We start from the raw sequence: 22,308 nt of genomic DNA, 5'->3' as shown, positions 1-22,308 counted from the left end.
AATCACTTTTTAAATGCACATTTGAAAAGCGTTTGCTCTACTGGGAAAAAAATTCAGTAGATGATATTTGCTTTTCATTTTGTCGCATAACCAGGGGCTGGCCTCCAAAGATTTTAAATGTGGAGAGGACCTTTGAGATCATTTGATGCAGAGGTGGTAAACTTCAATGCCCACCAGGGCCAAGCAGGGAAGGTAAATGAGTGATGTCAGTCAGGAGAGTGAATTGGAAAGGCCCGGCTTTATCTAAAGGCGAAGCTGCTACAGAGGTCCCAAGATTGATGCCCTCTGTGATTGTAGGAGCTCTAATGCACCCAAATATTTATGTGTTGGCAATTAATATCCTTAAAAATATTAATGTTGGCACTAAATACAAGTATTTTAAAGATAATATGTAAGCCAAATAAGCATATTGGCACAGCCCTGGACCGCCAGTTGGCAATTTCTGACTTGTCCAAACCCTACATTTTGCAGAGATCTGGGACATAGACATATGCTGCCCAAAGTCGCATCAAACAATCCTGAGCGACTGGAATGAGAACTCAGATCCAAAGCTGATCCACAGTCTGTCCAATATACCTCCAACTGCATGGCCTCAGTGATTCTTTCATTCCATTTGAGAAGAAGAGGAAAGAGAGAGGATGAAATTCACTTAGAATGAGGGAGTAAAAAAAGGGGTAACCCTGAGGTGGAAAATATGGTACCTTTCTCAAAATTTCATTGACTCAACACATTTTTGTTGAATAAATGCAATCTGCTGACACTGTCCTAAGCACTGGGGACTCTACAGGGAACAAAGCAGAAGTCCTTGCCCTTATTACTAAACTCACTTCCATTTCTTGAACCTCTCAATATTTCACCTCCAGACTTTCATAATACTCTCCCTTTGATGAGAACAGGCTTCTCCTGACAAAGCCTGGCTGAACTTACTCATTCTTCAAGATTCAGCTTAGATTCTACTTCTTCCAGGAAGCTTTCTGGCATGCACACACTCACAGATCTGTATCAGATAAACCTCCTCTGAGACCTCGCAGTGCCTTGCACTTCCCTACTGAAACACGTCTCACAGGCATTCTAATGTCCCTTGTCTCTACTAACTTCTGAGCTACACAGGAGAATATACCATGGCTATCTTGTGCACAACTTACTCTCAGCACATTGAGCAATCTGTAGCACAGAGTTGGTGTTCACTAAATGGTACAGTATCCCTCCTTCCAAGAATGGCAAACCAAGACCATGAGAGTTCCTCAATACTAACCTCTGATAGATCCCGTACTGTCCCCCACCCCGGTCTCCTAAGATCCTCTCAGTTACCCTCTACTAGGGACCTCTCCATGTGCCCAGATCTTCCTGCCTCTCTTCATTTCTCCTTCCAGCTGCACATTTTAATTCTGGAATCAGTCTTTGCTTTATTAGGCTTGTGTTCCCTTTGAAGCCGTGGCTACACATGGCCACACAAACCCTGGCATCTCGGCCTCCAACCAACAAGATCCTTGGTGACCTGACAAAACATCTGGGCAACTGACTCATCTTGGTTTTCTCTTCATGCACATGGCTTGGCACTACTTAGGCACTGCCTGAAGGTCGGGTGCTGAATCCCTGATGCCGTGACAATTTTTCTTTGGTCTCTTGAAATCATCAAGAGCTTGTGTACATGGGTAAGGCTTTTTTAATCAGGGAACAGCTGGTTGTGGTAGGGGAATCTATTTGTTGTGCCCACTATTAATTAGTAACATTTTAGAAAGCAGAACAAGAAGAGCAAAGTTTATGACTAGAAGGGAAAATTGGAAGCCATATGTAAAAGCTGTGGGTGATGAATATTGGATTAACATACCATGATTGAAGGATTTTCAGGTGAAAGATGAAGATTTCTTTTCCATGACTTTAGAGGATGAAACTATGATTAGAAGTTTCAAGGAAGAACACTTTAGACTTTATTCTTTCAACAAAAAGGACCAAATTATAAGATACTCTTTTGTTGTTTTTGAATAAACATTTGTAAAAATCCTGTATTTTGAGCCACTTCATGAACTAGGCATGAAATGAACAGTTATCAAACAGAGTTCTTGCTCTCAAGGAGACTGCAGTCAAATGAGGGAAACCAACACCGAAACAGGAAAATTTGATCATGCAATGTTGAAGTGCAGTAACACATAAACCTTGTGGGAGCAGAGGAGCAGAGCACCATGTAGGGTTTTCAAACCTGGTACTACCAGCTACTGGTGACATGATCTTGAGAAAATCTCTTAACTTACCTGGTAAGATGATACTGAAACTAAAAGGATTTCGTACAAGCAATATTTTGTAAACTAAAAATGGACTTAACAATGTTCGTGTCCACCATTAAACTTTCCCAAATTCACACAGGACTATCTTGAAAGGTATTGAGATTCTGGTCTTAGGAAGAATTTAAGGAAGCCAGTACCTTCCTAGATAAGGGATATTTAAAGAGAAATTCCTGTACACTGGGGAGAGGCTTGTATATATTGAGAACATCTTCTTAATAATGCCTTGTTTTAAATAAGATTAGTGAATTTGTTCCAAGAAATAGAAAATGTGTTGAAGTTAAGCTAGCAGCCAAGTGGCACTAAAAAATAATTCACCCCTAACAACGGAATTGAGATGGCTACCCATCAACCCTGCCCTGATTAAGAATATTTCGACTTAGATCACTAGCAAGCATAAGTGGTGAGTCCCCTTCTCATTCTCCAGTGACACTCGATCTAGTTTCAGAATTTATTTTCCAAGATTTTGCCACCTCTCCTCCTTTCTTTCTCTTCTTTCTTTCTTTCTTTCTTTCTTTCTTTCTTTCTTTCTTTCTTTCTTTCTTTCTTTCTCTTTCTTTCTTTCTTTCTTTCTCTTTCTTTCTTTCTTTCTTTCTTCTTTCTCTTTCTTTCTTTCTTTTTTTCTTTTTCTTTCTGATGGAGTCTCACTCTATTGCCCAGGCTGGAGTGCAGTGACATAATCTCTGCTCACTGCAACCTCCAACTCCTAGGTTCAAGTGATTCTCCTGCCTCAGTTCCCCCAGTAGCTAGGATTACAGGCATGCACCACCACGCCCAACTAATTTTTGTATTTTTAGTAGAGATGGGGTTTTACCATGTTGCCCAGGCTGGTCTTAAACTCCTGACCTCAGGTGATCTGCCAGCCTCAGCCTCCCAAAGAGCTGGGATTATAGGTTTGCAACCTGTCCTTCTGTCTTATCCCTCCACCGTCACCAAGTCCTGTTGATTTTACTTTCTAAACCAATTTTTATTCATCTTCAGGCATTTTCTTTGTGCAGCCTTCACCATCTGTCATCTAGCCTCTAGTCCTGTTTTCTCACTTCCAGCGTCCAGTATAATCCCTTCTTTAAACAATAGCCAGAGTGATCCTTTATAGATGAAAATCTCATCATATTAGTTGCTTATAGAAAACCATTCATTGCCTATCACTGGCCTCAGGATCCAGTCCAAGTTTTTTGAACAATGTGCACATTATGCTCTGGCCAGCAAAAGCAACTGCACTTCTCAAATTATCTATCTGGACTGTTCCACAGGGCCTTTGCACATACTGTTCCCTGTGCTTCAAAACATCATCCTTCTCCTAGTCTGAGTGAATCTGTGCTTCTTCATTTTTGAAATCTTCCCAAACTTTTGCCCTCCTCAATTCTCATCTGTGTTAGAATTAACCACTTATTCCTTGAGGCTCCAAATGGCTGCATGTGTACCTCTATATGGTGTTTGTTAAATTAAGAAATTAAGCTGCCCACAGGACCACTTAGTGGAAAAAAAAATCAGCAAATTCATATATTCATTCTTAGCCTTTTTCTTATTATAAGAGGTCCCAAGCACTTAGCATTGAGCAAAAGAAGAAATTCAGAAAATTTCAAGATTTACTCCCTTTCTTCAACTAGCTCATGATCTCCATACAGGAACCTGCTAATTAGACTATATAATTAGTGTCATCATGGAGATCTGAAGAATAATCAAGTGAGGTGAGATTTTTCATTTTCCTGTGCCATCTGGGGACATCGAAAGCATAACTTTCCGATGTCATATCATGAACAAAACATTTATTCAAGCAAGAGATAGTCCCATTTATGTTTCTGTGGGACAAAGGCACAGAGTAAGGATGAGCTGTTCATCCTTAAAATCTTGACTGTCCCCATAGAGTCTCAGTTGATGGGCAGGGAGCAGTAGCCAGCCCTTGCATTCTCCTCTGTGGAAGCTGCTGGCCAGTGGCAGTCCTTTCTACCAGGGACCCTATTGCCATGAAGGAGGAGGATTCAGGAGCATATTCAGCCTTTGATGGGCCACCATCTGGAGCTGTCACATTTCTTTCCCCCAGGCAATAAAGGTGTTGTTTGGAGCTTATTAATCCAGAATAACAACAACAAAAAGTATATAACTACATGGATAATTTACCTGGCTGGGATGGGAGTTGGCATATGAGTGCTTAACTTTTGAGGTAATGTGACAATTTTTTTTAGGAAATGTGAACAGTAGAATAGTTACTCCTCAAGGACATTGAAAACCAATAATAACGAGCACCTTAAAATGGCATATTAATCTTTGTAGCAACCTTTCTTGTGCATTGTAAAGATGTACAGTTCCTTGGATTGAAGTCACCCAGAATAGGAGAACATGACTGGTGGGAGTCATGGCATTCCCTGATTATGTCATTATTATTATTATTAATTATTATTATTGGGCTTATTCAATTCCTAATGAAATTTCTAGGTCTAAAATGTGTTTCATTAGCATACTTCATCAAAAAGATTTAGCTGAACTCGTGCTCTCCACAGGAATTGTGAAAGAGTAGATTGGGCACTTATATAATAGGACTCAAGAGACCTGGATTTTGTCCCAGCAAAGCCCAGGGTGAATTGACATCCCACTCTGTCCCTGCATTTTCCCATCTCTAAGACTGGGATGGGATATATTGGACAACACAAATTTCTTTCTAGTTCTGCCTTTCTTGGCATCTATATTTCCATGAGTTTTATTATCTCAGCTATATCTCTCTTAACAATGATACTATAATAGAATATTATAAGGAAATCATCAGAGAAAGTTCACTAGAACATCAAAATTTCCATTGTGTTGATCAGGAACACACAGCTCTGAGTTCTGTGACACTTATAAAGAAGGCCTTATAATCAGCATTAGTGAAATTGGATGTTCATTAAAATATTGGTAACATTTCTAAAAATAATGATAGCCACGTCAAGCAGGCCACAGAATATATCCATTACACCACTATGGTGACTGTAAGGTATCAAATCAAGTGCATTAATTGTACTTGAGTGGACCAGTTGTCATTATGATCTTGAGATCAGTATTGAGATTGTTAGTAATGATAATTAATAATAATTTCTATATAGCTTTATAGTACATTTAGAACACTTTTAAATCCAAACATGGTATTTCTCAGTGAGTAAGGAGGGCAAGCTACTCAGAGGTGAGTTATCATCTGACAGATATTAGTTGTGTGATGTCAAGGTACAATGGTTATAAAGTTTACAGCATGGTGTCTAGCATAAAGTGAGTGCTTGGTAAAAGTTAGATCAATTGTCATTTTCATGAGACAGGTAGGCAGGAGGAGAAATAGTTAGATCAGTTATCCAAGTGCCCCATTTACCAGATCTCCTTTAGAACCTAATTCTCCTTATTTCTGAGCCTATGTACTGTTTCTATAACAGTATGTTGGAAGGAAGGAAGGAAGGAAGGAAGGAGAGGGGAAGGGAGGGGAGGGGAGGGGAGGAAAGGAGGGAGGGAGAGAGGGTAAGAGATGGGGAGGGGGAAGGAAGGAGGAAGAAGCAGGGGAAGGGAAGGGAAGAGAAGGGAAAGGAAGGGAAGGGAAAGGAAGGGAAGAGAAGGGAAGGGGAAGGAAAGAGGAAGGGAAAGGGGAAGGAAAGAAAAAAAATTGTACAATAAAAAAGGGTCTAATGAAAATATAGAATATCATCTCTCTTTTTCCCTCATGAAATATAGACTGAGAATGAATGAATCCATTTGGATAGAATGGAATTTCTTGGAACAAGTATTTGTGGTTGGAATGGCTCCTGTAAAAGTTGTGTAACTCTCTGTTCATCATTCAGTGGGTTTTGAGCATTTGAAATGGGCTGGGTGTGGTGTGAGATAGACACCTATCGCAGACAGCTTCATCTTTAAGCACGTACTCTGTGCCAGGCACCATGCCAAGGGCTTTAGTGCACTATCCCATTTGTGTCTCACAGTGGTGTTGAAAAGTGGATAATTTTAAGCCTATTTACAGATGAGGAAACAGAGACCAAGTAAGCACTTAAGTAATTTGCCCCGGGACATGTATCTTTTAAGTGACCGAGCCAGAATTTAAATCCACACTTTTTGTACTCCCAAGTCTGTTTCTAAGTCACAGAGCTTCTTCTCTAGTCTTCACATCCTGCTTGGCCAGAGAGGACATTTACATAAGAGGCAAAGCGAAGGAGCTGCCTCTGTGGAGAGACTCCTTTGTATATTGGATCATATCATTTTTATAATTGAGTTCTGTGAAGTGAAGGAGGCATTGTCATTTCCATTTCTCAGATAGTGAAACTGAGGTGCAGCTGGGTAGACTGGCTGGCAGGAAGATGAGGGCAGGACAACTGCTCAGGTGCTCTGAGAATGTTTTCTCAGGAGTTAGCCTTGAGGTTGAGGTAGTGTGGGTTTATTTTCTCCTTTCTGATGACTGGCAAGAAAGGTATTAGTGCAAAGTAGTAAAAGCAAAGTCTCGGTAGTCAAATGACTTTGGCTGAAACCCTACCATAACCTCCAGGGAGTCAGTCAGCTTCTGCTGGTAAGCCCCAGGCTCTCCATTAGGAAAGCATGGCTAAGAATTGTGCTTATTTCAAATGGGTGATGAGAAGATTTGATGCTTTAAAGTTTAGCAGTGTGCATTGTCTTAGCAAGCACCATAGAAATTTTAATTAGCACATCATCATCGCCATCATCATCATCATCAATTTTACTGTCTAGCAGCAATGGGAACTTGAATTAGCCAGCCAAGATGGAGTCAATTCATGAATTAATGTGCACATGAAAAATCCTAGGCTCGCCACCTCTTTTCTGTTTCACCCTAGGTCAGTCATGTGACACTCCTTCCCCTCTTTGGGCTTCAAAATTCTCATCTCTAAAGTGGGGCTATTCCGACACAGGAAGGGGAATATCATACTCTGGGGACTGTGGTGGGGAGGGGGGAGGGGGGAGGGATAGCATTGGGAGATATACCTAATGCTAGATGACGAGTTGGTGGGTGCAGCGCACCAGCATGGCACATGTATACATATGTAACTAACCTGCACAATGTGCACATGTACCCTAAAACTTAAAGTATAATAAAAAAATAAAAATAAAAAAATAAAGTGGGGCTAATAAAGATTCCTGCTGTTTCACCCCTTTGCAGGGAGGTCCCAATTTTTCAGTGAGGTAATGAAAGAGAAAGTCTTTTTGCAAACTCTAAAGCGGACTGGGTATATAAAGAGCCTGTGTTGCTAATTCATCTGTAAGTGTTTTTCTATTTTTTAAATAACTAACATTCATGCATAAATATACTTTCATTGTGGATATAAAAGACAAAAATATAGACAAAACGAAAGTCCTCTGGACTCATTTTTATATGCTTACCCTGGGCTCTCCCAATCTCTTCTTCAGAGGTCCCCCAGTATGTACCATCCCAATCCCTGTTTCTGTCATACTCAGTTTGTTGTTGTTGTTATTTAATATTTTGCTTTTCTAATGAAATATGTGGCAAAGTGGTTAAGTGGTGGGTTCAGGACTCAAACTGCCTGAGTTTGAATTGTAGCTCTATCATATTTTAACAACGTGGATAAGTTGTTTTTCCTCTCCGGTCAATTTTCTTCTCTGTAAAGTGAGTGCACGAACTCAGAACTTTGTTATGAGGATTGACTACGTTAATGCAGCACCCAACATTTAGTGCTTCTTAGTATATGTTAATAGTGTTATTATTGGACAGGTAAGTTAATGAAGACATGGGTCATACTTGAATCCTTGACACTTAGCCTGTTGCCAGGTGCCCAGTGGGTGATTGATAAACATTTATTCGGTTGGTAGAAGAATGCTACATTCATTTTTATCTGAAGATGCCACTAAGGAGTGGGGAAAGCTCAGTAGAAAGACTATTAAAATGAAAATAGCCTACATTACTCGAGTGAAAACTCTGCACCAGACAAGCCCCGAATACTCAGTAAATACTGACTCATTCAACACTCACAGAAACCCTAAACAGTAGATCTTATTATTACTGCTCTCATTTTATCAGTGAGTGAACTGACTCACAGGTTAAATCTCTTGCACATGGTCATATAGTCAGAATTCAAACCTGGCCAGTGTGTGGCAGGGAGGAACTTTTGTTCCTGGCACAGGAACTTTTCATTTCTCTCCAATCCTGCTTTTCTACCCATAAAAGTATGTTAACCGACTTCTCATGAAGATGCTGAGTAACCTGGCTGGTAATAACCACGCAATGGTTTCTCCACTTGTCTATCTGGGTTGCTAGTATTCACTCTCTCCCCTCTAAATGATGAACATCATGATGCAAGACATAAAAATCAGTTAATATTGCCTTTGAGAACTTATGCATGACGGTGACCAGACAGTCTGAGAAAGGTATTGAGATAATTTGGTAGGTTGAAGCCTGATGGGTTGGGTAAGGCTGCTATCCGGAGAACCACTTCTATACTTAGAGCCCGTTGAACTTCAAGACCTAGCTTACCATCCTGAACTGTGTTCAGAAGTGATACAGAATGACTCGAGTGCTGATGAGAATCAGGGAAGAACTGAATGGGAAGGATTCTTAGTGGGCACATAATCCTGGAGTCTTAACAGGATTATCAATGGAATCAGGAAGGAAATTACCAAGTCTGTAAAATAAGATGTGAAATTGTGTATAAACATGGGGTAATATTCAGAGTCATTTAATAATGTATAGGAAATTGGGTAATGTTTAGAGTCATTTAATACTGTGCAGTTCATAGAAAACCAACAAATCAGAAAGGACTTTGATTCTATAGAACAGAAAGGACAGTGGTCCCAGAGAACAGCTATACTAGGGCTTATCTGTTGCCCATAAGACCAGGAACCAGGTCAGTTTCCATTTCCAATGTTCTAACAGGTTCTCAAAGAGAAAAATAAAAGATCTGTCTAAAGCAACACAGGAATTTAGTGGCAGAAGTGAGACCAGAGCCTGGACTCTTGAGTCCCACTAGAGCTCTTCAATCAGTGTAGTCTGTCCCATGGCCCTTACTGAACACTGCAAGAGCAGATCCAAGTGTGAGCTCATCATTTCTCAACATGACATTGTAAAATAAGTTTAAGTTTCCCTTTCTTCTGAGGAGCACAGTGTACTCTCCATAAACGAGCGCCACTGTCTAAAGTTATTATTATTTATTAACTGTTTGAAATTCGTGGTTTCACTATTCACAATAGCAACAATATGGAATCAATGTAAATGCCCATCAATGGCAGACTGAATTTAAAAAATGTGGTTCATATACACCATAGAGTACTATGCTACCATAAAAAAAAATGAGGTCATGTCTTTTGTAGCAGCACAGATGGGGCTGGAGGCCATTATTCTAAGCAAACTAATACAGGAACAGAAAACCAGATACTGCAAGTTCTCACTTATAAGTGGGAGCTAAAAACATTGAGTACATGTGAACACAAAGAAAGGAACCACAGACAATAGGGCCTACTTGAGGGTGCATGCTGGGAGGAGGGTGAGGATAAAAAATATTGGGTACTATGGTTTATTACCTGGGTGACAAAATAATGTATAAATCGAACCCTGCAACACAAAATTTACTTATATAACAAAACTGCACATGTACCTTTGAACATAAAAGTTATAAAAATACAAAAATAAAAAAGGAAAAAATAATAAAATAAAATTAGTGTTTTTATGCATGGTCCAAGTCAGTCCAGGGTCCGTATGCTCCCAGGATTATGTGATGCTTTCTCTCAATGTTCATTGTAATAGTGTTGCCTGTGGACCTAAGTTTGGAGGGCTGGCCACTGTTGGTTCCCTTTATCAGTGAAGTTAAGGACTGACTTGAGGCACTGCACAGTAAATCTCCAGTTATCATAAAGGAACTTTCAAATTTCTCATTGCTATAGTTTATCTTAAAGGTTCAGAATATGGACTTTGGAGCCAATTGTACTTGGTTTTTGATTGTTGCAAATTTATGCAGTAGTCTAAAGATGTTTTTCTTGTCTATAAAATGAAGATAATCATATTACCTGCCTCCTAATGTTCTTATAAAGACTAAAAAATGTAATGTATAAACACTCACCCCATAAAACACCAATAAATGTCCACTATTCATAACAATACTAATAATAATTTTAAGAATGAAAAATCATGCTAGTCAGCTAGCCAGGCATTAACATATTGTTGGGCACATAATTGACAATAGATAAATAAATAATTATTGATGAATAAATGAATTATCATCATCTGCAATAATAGAAGCAGCATTTTAGTAGAAAGCGTATTGGTTAGGAAATTCTCACTTTGGGATGATTTGGATGTGTAACTTTGGGAGAGTCCTTTCCCCTCTGTGGATCTTTATTTGTAAATTGGGAGTGTTAGATTTAACAAATTGTAAAGCACTTTCTGTTAAAACACACACACACACACACAAAACTACAATGAGCTGGTGTGTCAGATACTAATGGCTAACTAACATCATCCTTATATACCATCTAGCCAAGTTTATGTCTATGTGACCAGCGAAGTAGCAACATAAGGCTGTGCATGACAGTGCTGGCTCAATGGCTTGGGGATTAGGTATGAGAGTTTCAGAAGAGGGAGAGATTAATTCCAATTGGTGGAAGGTATAAGGAAACTTTCCTGTAAGAGTCAGGACTTTCTTCAAATGAATTTTAAGAATTTGTAGGACTCAAACTAAGGTGTGGGAGAAGCATGGCAAAATTCTGGAAGTCAGACATACCTAAGGGTTATGGAAGTTTCACAGAGTTCACCAAATGTTCACTCAACTAATCAGTATAAATCACAGAGTGTAGGCCGGGTGCGGTGGCTCACGCCTGTAATCACAGCACTTGGGAGGCCAAGGCGGGTGGATCATCTAAGGTCAGGAGTTCGAGACCAGCCTGACCAGCATGGTGAAACCCCGTCTCTACTAAAAATACAAAAAATTAGCCAGGCGTGGTAGCGGTCACCTGTAATCCCAGCAACTCAGGAGGCTGAGGCAGAAGAATCACTTGAACCCAGGAGGCAGAGGTTGCAGTGAGCTGAGATTGCGCCACTGTACTCCAGCCTGGGTGAAAAGAGCGAGACTCCATCTTAAAAAACAAAACAAAACAAAACAAAACAAAAAAACACAGAGGGTAAACCCCATGAGGGGTTGCAAAAGGCAAAAGACTGAGGTCTCATCTTTCAGAAGCTTGAAGTGTGGCATAGAAAGGAATACAGCAGCATAAATCTAAAATACAGGAGAGAGGGATAAAAACTAATCCTCTAGGAATGATTTCTTTTAATGTTTCATCAAGAACAATGTTATGAAGATATATGCACTCCATTGAAGTCAAAGCACATAGGTTAGAGTTCTGCTTTGAACATATATCTTCTAGTTAGGTGATTCTGGGTAAATTGCTGCCTCTTTCTGAACTTGAGTTTCCTATCTTTTCAAACAGACAGCAAAACCTACCTATTTGAGTTGCTGTGAGGATGCAGGTTAGGTCCACGCATGGCACAGAGAAGGGGCTCAGCAAGTCATGCTATTCCCAATTGCTATAGATTGAGCTCATCACAAAGCATTGCTGAATTAGTTTCCCATGAGAAAGTCTTCACTGAAGAAAAATTAATTGCACGCCTTCAATCTCAGTTGATATAAAAGTGGCCAATTAGACAGAGATTCTGCAATTTCTGGAAAAAATTAAAAAAAAAAACAGATCTGAAAGCATTGTCCATTATATGACTCAAGGCCTCCTGTCAAATAAACCACAAGATACATTTGTCCTGGAATTAAGCAGAAGGGGTTATCAAACGTTTCATTTTCCACTCAACAAAACACTGCAACATGTACTGAATGAAGAGAACGCCCACCATGGCCCATTTCTGATTTCTCTCAAAGCTTCCTCTTCCAGGGGATTATCGAGATACTTTCCTGATTAAAATTTAAAACAATAGCAAGATTAAAGGTGGATTAGAGGCAGGCCAGCCAAACAGCTAAGAATGTGAACTTTGGAGAGAGATAGCCTTGGTTCAAATGTGTCATGGAATCTCACCAACTTTTTAAAAATCTCATTATTTTCAGCTTCATTTTTTTTAATCTGAAAAATTGAAGAAAAGAAACATTACAGATTATAATTTGAGGATTAAATTAATGTAAAATTAAATATATGTAACCAATCAGAATAGTGTCTGTCACACTAAATCATAGCTAATTATTATTACTAAAGGAATAATAAATGAAATTTATAAAATAATATGCCTTTTTAAATTTTTTTAAAGCATGCAATGTAAATTAGTGGTCTTCATCTTTAATTAAAATTCTATACATAAGAAATGCCTTGGGCACCTGAGACTAACAAAATAGGGCACCTTGGCATGAGTCAAAGGACCAGGGTTGCAATGCAGACGTTTCTGTTAGTTTCCTAGTCTTAAACCTGCAGGAAGGTTAAGAGAGAACCCTAGTTGATTCTAAGCCAACCACTATTGGACACAAAAATTTCAAAAACATACAGAGGAAAACATCCTGAGGTCACCGTCTTCACTTCTAGCCTCAGAGGTCCCTGACTCCCAACCCCCTACCTCCAGCTCAGGCAAACAATCTGATCACCAGCTTTCTTTCTGTGCAGCTCTAAACTCCGAACAGCAATAAGTAAATCACCGTATTAATTTTTGTTTCCGAAGGATCTTGGAGATTCTCAAAACTACTCTGGGCTGTGGGTAAATTTATTTTTCATATGATTTAAGAAGGCAGAAGGACAGATAGAAACTGCTGGGCAATTCAGATAAACTGGGTTCAGACTTACCTCCTAGTCTTGTGAAGTTAAAACCTTAGTACAGGGTCCAACACATAGTGGGTGCTTAATATGAGGGAGTTATTATGACTGCTGGTGTAATTATTACAAGTGTCAACTCTAGTATATATGTTAAATTAATACAACTAAACTACTGTTGGGGGGAAGTAAAAAAGTTAATGTTTATCCAACACCACTGACATATGCACTCATCACTGTGCAACATGATATCCGCGTCTTATTTAATCTTCCAGATAACCCCATGAAATCCATAAAAATGAAAAATGAGATTCAAAAGGTTAAGTGATTTTTCCTATCCCCTTGAGCTAGTACACAGAGTGCTAGATTTGGATTGGCTGAGCTCTCCATTATTTATTTAGTCTCTCCAGTTCAGTGTTGTTTTTTTTTCTCCTGTAAAATGGGATGATTATTAGATCTCTTCTGTAAGTTTGTTATAAGGATTAGATGAGATCGTTCCAATAAAAAGCACTTACATATTGCTTGGAACACCGTGCATACTCAATCAACGTAAGCTGTTATTATAATTGTTATTTAGCAAAGATAGGATTTGAACCCAATTTATTCTACTCCAAAGCCTACATTCTTTTTAGTGACCTTCACTTGAGCAACTGATGAACTATATCTGTCAGGGTGTTCACAGATGCATCATCTGGGAAAACTGAGGCAGAGAAAACAAAGAAATTAAATTAATTGTTTATTAAGAAACTAATAGACTCATAGCACCATGATTGGTACCACAGGAGAAAATAAAGAAGCTATACAACATATATAAATATATACACTTAAATTCAACAGGGGTTGTGGACAAACATCTTTATGCACAGCACTGAGCTAGGCAGTTGGGAAAGAACAAATATGAATGCAACAGTCTCTGACCCAAATGGAAAAAAGAAGCATGCCAATATATAATTTGCCTGAGAGTTTGCTTTGAGGGTGTGCCGGTAGAAATTCAGAAGCAGTTCTACAAGGGCCCAGAGGAGGGAGCCCTTCAGGCTGCTCGGGGAGGGGTGCAGTCAGTTGAAGATTCTCTGAGCAGGTGACAGAACTGGCCCTTGAAGATTCTTGCCTTTAAAGGTCTTCACCCTTCAAGAATTCTAATCTTGGAGGAAAGATATAAGCAGGACACTACACTAAGAACAATGGGAGATCCTATCTCAGTGAGTTCCAGATTCTGTGAGACAGACGATGCTTGCTTTAGGAATTCTAAGACGAGAATTATCCATCTGGCTTGACATAAGAAGTACATAGGGCTCTGGCTCCAGAGAAAAGCTGAGAAAAAAAGCTCAAAGGGCCATTAAAAATTAGATCTGTGGAAATGAAAAGAGGGTACTTATTTATTGAGCACCTACTATGTCATGCAACACACTAATCTAATCCTCATGACAACTCCATGGTAAGGTCACAGAGACTCAGAGAAATTAAGCAACTTGCTGAGAGTCATAGGAACCCAGGTCAGGGTGACTCTGAGATGTACTTTTAACCACCCTTACCCACATTCAAATCAGTCTCAATCTTTAGGGCTCCACTTTGATGTTACTTTTCTAACTTCCAGTAGAATCTTATGTCCTTTCTGGAAAAATGCTTTTAGTAATTACCAAACAAAATGAACACTGAAGGAGTATATCATAAGAGCGAAGAAACAGAGTCAAAGTACCTTTTAGGAAAAAATCCTCAGGAACTTAAGGGAGTCCCTGGGGAGGAGGGCTGGAAGGAAGGAAACTAACTGAATATTGGATGACTAGATGGGAATTGTTGCCTTACTCCGATAATTAGAGGCTACATTATATTTCAAATCTGGAAGTGATCTTAAGAATATTTGATTCCAGTTTTTTCATTTTACATTAGAACAGAATGAGATCTAAAGATCCTACACAAAGCAGAATAAGATCCTGAGTCATCTGACATTCAAACGATTGCTCTTCTACTAAAAATGATTAAAAGAGAGGGAACACATCCATAAAAGATCAAGTGTTGTAGTAAAAAAGGGATAGCAGTACATGATACATTATATATATATATACATATGTGTGTGTGTATATATATATATATGAAGGTCTTTTATATATACATATATATATGAATGTCAGTCACAGATCAAGGATTAGGGTGGGTCATGAACCAAGAATTAAATTCCATCTAATTTTATGCACTCAATTAAAAACAAGCAAATGCATACATACATATATGCATAAAGAGTTAGAATGGCTTCCAAGACAGATGGAAACAAATAGTAAATGTATGTTTAATGAATGGATGAGTGAAATGTCTTGCCAAATGATCCCAATGCATTTGAGGACAGAGATCAAGGAGTTCAAGGACCCATAAGACATGAACTTCGTTATCCCTTCGTTTTCCTGCCTCCTACAGGAGAGAAATAACTTGGCCTCCTCAATTCTTGTTTGTCTTTAAGAACCTGAGGAGCACTTTGTCTTTGACAACAACAATAGAACAAACGGTATTCATATATCATTTTTATTGTTTACAAAAGATTATACCCCAGAGCATATCTTGTCCTCAAAATAAATTTGCCAAGTAGATATTCCCATTTTAAAGGTAAGGAAGTGGAAGGGAAGAGAAATGAAGTGACTTACTCAAGGCCAGAGAACTGATATGTGTTGGAGGGAGTAGGAAATGAGAAGTAAAAATCTTGTGCTCCCACTGCTGGTCTGAGAATTGAATAATTCCCAGTTGTCTAGGAATATTCAAAATTATTGTATACAATGACTTGAAATCCCCCTGGAAGACATGCAGTTTCTAAATGCCTAATCGCCACAACTGAAGTAAATCAGTAGTCATGGTCCAACCTCTATTGGAGAGGAAGGGGGATTTTGAATGATACAATTTATGTTGTTCAACATAGCTCTCTTTTTATCCAATGGCAACCTTTTACAGATGACTTGGAGTTGCAAAAAGTCAAAGATTTGCTTAGGCAAATTCTTTATTCATGACATTGTGCACCCAAGATTTTCTTTCCTCCAGCCAGTCTCTGGAAACACATTTAGGTTATTGTGCTATTTTCATTTTATGACTACAGAAACAGAGTTCAAACGTTCTTAGTCTAAGACTATTCAGCAACTTCTTTCTAAACTAGGAAGGTATGAATCTGAGATCTCCCATTTTCAGAAAGCTTCCATAATCTTTGCATATATCGCATTCCAGCTTTCATAGAGGGGATGTCTGAGTCATTTGCTCATCCGACAAATCGTCATACTTTCGCCAACAAACATTCTTCCCTGGTTTTCTCTCTTCCTGAAGCGTGTAGCAATGTTCCCAGCTCTCAAGAAAGATCTGGAGCAGCTCGGAAGATAAGAGCAATTGAAGAAGAAAGTTACAATTTAGTGGAGTTAATTTCATCGCAGGCTCTCAGCACGCTATTCACATGCAAACTTCACACAGAGTATTTTTATCACTAGCTTATTGGAATAGATTGGTAATTAATAGCTTGTAATCCACCATTGCTAACACGTTTTGACTTATTAAACACTTGGACAAAATAAAAGAAGATCTGTTTTGCCATAAGGGGGAGCTTTTGAGTTCTATAAAGAGGGGGAAAAAAGAAGAAAAAAATATATTACATGTATGTCCCAGTTCAAAAACAGACCTACAAAGCAGCAAATGGTCAGATCCTTACCTGTGACTTTAACAATTTCAGAGGACCTGAATTGCTTAAGTTGAAAAAATTAGGCAAATTAATATTTTTCTCTCATTTTCTTCTTATAAAATTAAAATAATTTCTAATGACCAACAGAGTATTTTAAAGAGTATTCGGGGAAATTCAGAGACCCAGTTGTACTAGGACTACAGCTTCTGAAAGGCAGATGTCCTGGACAGTGCCTTTCTTCTATTTTCTTGTGATGATTCCATAAGAACTTTGGAAACATTTGGGTTAGCTGAAGCCAGCCTTATCTGGGGGCTCAGAAAAGAGGGGAATGGTTCATCATCGTACAACTTTAAGGAAATTCTGAGAGGGAAAAGGACAGGGGAAGCAAAAAAAAAAAAAAGAGGGAAAAGAAGAGGGAAAGAGGTAAAGGGAGAGGAAGCGGGAAGAGAAGAGTAAGGGAGAGAGTGAGAAAAAGAGAAAGAGAGGGAGAGGGAGGGAGGGAGAGACAGAGAGAGAGAGAGAATTAAAAAAAAAAATCTAAGAATCAAGTTTCAAGACTCTTTATGTGCTACAGAAAAGGATGAGGTTTACCAGCAAAGTGCAAAGGGGATCCTAAGAGAAGAGACAGATTTTTCTCCTGCCATCAGAAATAATAATAATAAGTGGGGGAAGTGAGGGAGGGAAAAAAAGCAAGCAAAACAAAACAAAAACAGGAATGTGTGTTTTGAGCAGGAATGAGAGCTGGGAGGACCGTAAGGGGGTGTGTACAGAATTTCATTAAATTGTTACTTTAAGATTGTCTTCTTAAAAAAAAAAAAAGAGAGAGAGAGAAAAGGAGGGGGTGGAGAAGCGGGAGCGAAGGAAAGGAGGCAAACGGCAAAGTGAAGGAAAGCTGGATAGCTCGGCCTCTCCAAACTGATTGATTAGTCATGATCCCCGCAGTTTTAACAGGGACTCATTCAATTGGGAAGGTGGAGCGCTGGGGAGCAGATTAGCATACGCTTGTTTACTCATCTTCTGAGGGATTTTTTCCCCCTCTTTCCTTTCATTTTGAGAAGAAGGAGGGAGGGGAGGGGGGACTGGGGGGGGGGAGAAGGGGGCTGTGGCTTGTGTTATAAAGGACGCAAAAAATAAATAAATTAGAGCATCTTTTGGGGGGAGGGAATTCAGCGGATCAGTCTTAAGAGGAGCTTTTTTTTGGAGCGAGAAATCATATAAAATAAAATGAAATAAAACAAGGAGGAAGGCAACCAGCTGTTAGGGGGAAAATAAGGCAGATAAAGGAGCGGGGAGAGAAATTAATTGCCAACCAGGAGGAGTTGGGCTGTATTTTTCAAAGGTGGGGAGAGTGGAGCACACACCTTGAGGAGGAAAGCGAGAAAGAAAAGAAAAAAGCAAGTGGAAGGGGGGGCTCGCCCAAGAAGGGTGAAGAAGCGAAGAAAGTCGAGGCGCCGAGGCTCCCAAAGCTGGCAGCTCCGGGTGGCGGTGCAGGGGCGAAGGGGGGGCGGGGGGAACCGTCGGACATGCGGCTCTGGAGTTGGGTGCTGCACCTGGGGCTGCTGAGCGCCGCGCTGGGCTGCGGGCTGGCCGAGCGTCCCCGCCGGGCCCGGAGAGACCCGCGGGCCGGCCGACCCCCGCGCCCCGCCGCCGGCCCGGCCACCTGCGCCACCCGGGCGGCCCGCGGCCGCCGCGCCTCGCCGCCGCCGCCGCCGCCGCCGGGCGGTGCCTGGGAAGCCGTGCGCGTCCCCCGGCGGCGGCAGCAGCGGGAGGCGAGGGGCGCCACCGAGGAGCCGAGCCCGCCGAGCCGGGCGCTCTATTTCAGCGGGCGAGGCGAGCAGCTGCGCCTCCGGGCCGACCTCGAGCTGCCCCGGGACGCGTTCACGCTGCAAGTGTGGCTGCGAGCGGAGGGGGGCCAGAGGTCTCCGGCAGTGATCACAGGTAGGTGAGGGCGCCTCGGCGGGCGCTGCACCGTCCCTGCGGCCCCAGAGGCTCGCGGGTGTCTGGGCGCGGGTGGCGGGCGGGTCGGGGGCTTGCGGGCGTGTCTGTGCGGGAGCTGCCCCGCGAGCGGCGCAGAGACATCCGGACGAGCTGAGAGCCTCACTTTGCCCCATCGGTGGAATGGGCACACTCGGAAGGCGTAGCTGCTCCATCCCTGGGAGGAACCTGGGGAGCCCTCCTGGCGGCCCCGCGGACCCTCGGCCAGTGAGGGCTGGTTCCCGGAGCCTAGGGCACGTAACCCGTGCTCCGAATGGTCAGATGCACTCTCTCCTTTTGGGATGAAAGGGAGGATGACCCAATTGAGATGCATGTGAAAGGAGACTTGGGGACCGTTGATTTCTTTGACGTTTTAATGGGGGTAACTCCCCTTCATTAGGCCCCATTCCCCTGAAAGCCGGCAAGGGCAAGGTTGTTGTAATCGCCAGGACTTAGAAGTCCTCGAAGTGCCCCAAAGTTGCTCACTGATTGAAGCCTGCCTCTGGGACTCACCCTCACCCACTCCACGCCATCCCATGTCCTAGCTTTTAAAGCCCATTGCCTGTCACTCGGGGCTGGGACGAGACCTTCCTAACGCATACCCCGCCAGCGTTCCCCAGACGCGGCTGCGAAACGGGGCGCTTTTCTCATATGGGACTTTATGAGCCCGTAATGAATTTGAGTTCTCCCTCCTCAACCTCCCTCTCTCTCCCCTTCGCTGTTCCACAGCAAAGCCTATAGTGAAATCGGACACTTTGCGAGGATTGCAAACCTTAGAAATGCTCCAGCATCCATTTTCCCCCCTCTAAATGAATCTCTGGAAATGCCTTTAATAAAACTGGGGAGCGGAGGTGGGGGCGGCGCTGGAAGAGAGGAGGAAAGTTTTGCCTTTTCTGTCTGGGAGATTCCCTTTCTGCACAAACAATCTTGCCATGTCCTGGGAAGTCTTAAAGTGAGAGTAGGGGTTCCCCCTTCACTGCAGCCAGGAAACGTGTGAAGGCGTTTTGCGATCCCACCCCCTCACACATACACACTTTCTTAGAAGGGAAAGCTGTGAGCTCTTTGGGCAGTTCTGCTTCTTCCTGTCTTTCCATGGCTTGGACTTTCACAGATGTAGCACTGACTATCCAGTTGACATGAAGACCCCTTTAGGAGACCCACACTCTGCTGCTATCCCAAGAATACGTCTCCCGAAGCCCCCGCTTTCCAGCTATCAAAGGAGAGCGATACAGTGATTCCCCCCAACAACCCACAACTGACGTCATCGCATGCTATTTTTCCTTTTTTTTTTTCCTCCGGGAAGAAGAAGGAGACTGAACTCATTCACTTTTAACTCGCAAGCCCTATTTGCCCAGAGGAGGGTCTAATTTGGAACAGAGGAAACGTTATCCATAATAATAATGACGATGGTGATAATTTAGAGCTGTAGTATGTTGACTTCTCTTTCCAAACATGTGAAAAAGCAAAGAGACTGCTGCTTGGAGGTGATTTTTTTTTTTTTTTTTAATCTGTAGGTCTGGTTTTTCCTAGTCTTTACCTAGTACCAGTGATTTGGAAGGCATTCCCTGGAGAGAGGAGAGCACAGGGTTATGCAGGCATCATCAGTGAAAGGGTAGTGAATGCATTTTAACTATGTAAGTGTGTCTACATAAATACGTGTGTGTGTATATATATATATGTGTATATATATATATATATATATAACACCTGGGATTCCACAGGAGACTGCTTTATAAATGTCTATAATTCAGACAAGGAGCCTCTCTTCACACACATTCTCTTGAGCACTCATTCACTCTCTCACACAAAGATTGTTGCAGTAAAATACTTTAATTGGATGGGGGGCGTTAGGTTATTATTGCTTGTATAAAATGCCTGGTCCATTTTATGTGTAGAAATAACATTCCTCTCAAAACGAAAAAAATAAAATAAATAAATAAGCACTGCTGTCGTGTAGCACCAGAAAGCCAGGAGCTTTTCCCCTGAGGATTCTGGTGGATTTCTTTTCCCTCCCCTAGTTGAGTTGGAGCCAGATTTGGCGGCGTGTAAACACCTGGCTCTGAGCCAGAAAAGACTCATTCTGCATATCCTCCACATGGTACAGGCTGTTGGACTAAAAAGAACCTGCTTCTCCTTGAATTAAAAAGCAAACAAACAGAGGTTCTTTGCAGAAGTACTTTTTCAGCTCCCTCCTTCGTGTAAGTTTGGGCTGGGAGAGCCAGGACCGAGGTGGGCAGCAAGGATCGGGTGCGAAGGCTCACCCTCTCGCGGCGACCTCAGGTGCCCAGTTTGCTGCCTGACCTCTGCTGGCTTTCTCTGGCTGGGCGTTGCCACTTTCCTAGGAATCCCTGGTCACCTATCTTGAGAGAGCAGTCATCGCTCAGCAGGGACCGCGCTGCTATTTCAGGCAGAGAGTTGCTGTCTTGCTGTCAGGCCAGGCTGCCTTACATCACTCTTTGCTGCAGGATTCAATTGGGTTTCGTAAAGGTCTAATTTTACGGTGCTGTTAACCGGGTCTGTCGTCTGGCAGAGGCAGGCCTTGCCGCTCCTGGTAGGCGGGCTATGCTCCCAGATCCGCCCGGGATGCTATTTCTGCCCCGGTTCAAACTTCACTGACACCAGTTCAGACAGGCGCTCGGAGAGACAGGGGGAAGGAGCGAAGGAGCAGTTTGCTTCTGAAGCTCAGAAAACATGCCTTTTATTTTTCTGAAAGGAAAGGAGAAAAATATATATACTAATACATAAAAAAAGGGAAGGCTTATGCAGGCAAAAACAAAGCCAAAGTTAGAAAGTGCCTATGTGTAGGATTCTCTGGAGGGTCCATCAGTGGATGGTCTTTAGGATTGAAGAATCCTTTAAGGCTACTGTGAAAAGGGTCCTCAGAGGTTACCCAAGCCAGTTTCCCTTTTGGCCGAATGGGGAGAGAGACACACAGAGAGGGGAGGGGTGTGTGCTGGATGACACAGCTCCTCAGCGGCAGGAACTAGGATTTAATCCCTGGCATCTGACTTCCAGGCCTTGCCCCCTGCACCGCTGAGAGAATGTGTCTCATAAACACCATCACCTCTCACCCCACACGGACCCACCACCCACACACAGCCTTCAGCCTTCATGCATAGCAATTTGGGCTCCCTTTCAAGTCAGGGGATGAGGGGTTGTTTCTGACACATCCCTTTGCTTTTGTACCACACCAGGCAGGAGGAACCAGACCCCTGTTCCTCATCCCCAACTGCCCCCCCAACACCCCTCCAGTTTGAAAGAAAAGGAAAACAAAAGACTCAATTTGCTCCATCGAGCAGAGGCCTTGAGCAGCAGTTAATCTTGTTAAAGTTTCTCCTGACCTGTTAGATAAGTGAAATGTGGACCCCACAAGTACTGCCCTCCTCCCACCCCTGTCCCACTCCCCTTGCCTTAGTGATTCGGAATTCCTGCTCAGAAGGAGAAAAGGATTTACCTGAATCCCATCCAGCACCTCTGCTTGCCAGCCTTTTTTCTTTTGTTCTAATGGTTGGACTGGATTAAGTGTGCTGGTTACTCCCAAGAATCTTTTTTTCCTTCCCTTCTGCACCCCCACTTCCTAGTATCCACCCAACCCTCAAAAAAGAGTACCCACATTTTCTCCACTTCAGCATTGCTGTAACAGTGAAGGCTGGGTTTAAGTATATGGCTAGGAGTCCATATATTAACAAGGCTTTTCCCCAATATCTG

The 22,308-nt window shown here is 41.9% G+C and overlaps 1 protein-coding gene across 1 annotated transcript in view; it reads left to right on the top strand.

Annotated features, from left to right (window-relative positions):
* The first annotated feature begins 15,558 nt into the window (after nt 1–15,558).
* The window catches only part of PAPPA (pappalysin 1), a 250,226-nt gene continuing 243,476 nt past the window's right edge, over nt 15,559–22,308 (top strand). The window contains exon 1 of the mRNA XM_034928930.4: nt 15,559–18,564. Within this exon, the coding sequence (XP_034784821.1) occupies nt 18,150–18,564 (415 nt within the window). The 5' untranslated portion in view covers nt 15,559–18,149. The remainder of the gene's footprint in view (nt 18,565–22,308) is intronic.

This window comes from Pan paniscus, chromosome 11, assembly GCF_029289425.2.
Source record: "Pan paniscus chromosome 11, NHGRI_mPanPan1-v2.0_pri, whole genome shotgun sequence".
NCBI classification, from domain to species: domain Eukaryota; kingdom Metazoa; phylum Chordata; class Mammalia; order Primates; family Hominidae; genus Pan; species Pan paniscus.
This window is presented reverse-complemented; position numbering and strand designations above follow the sequence as displayed.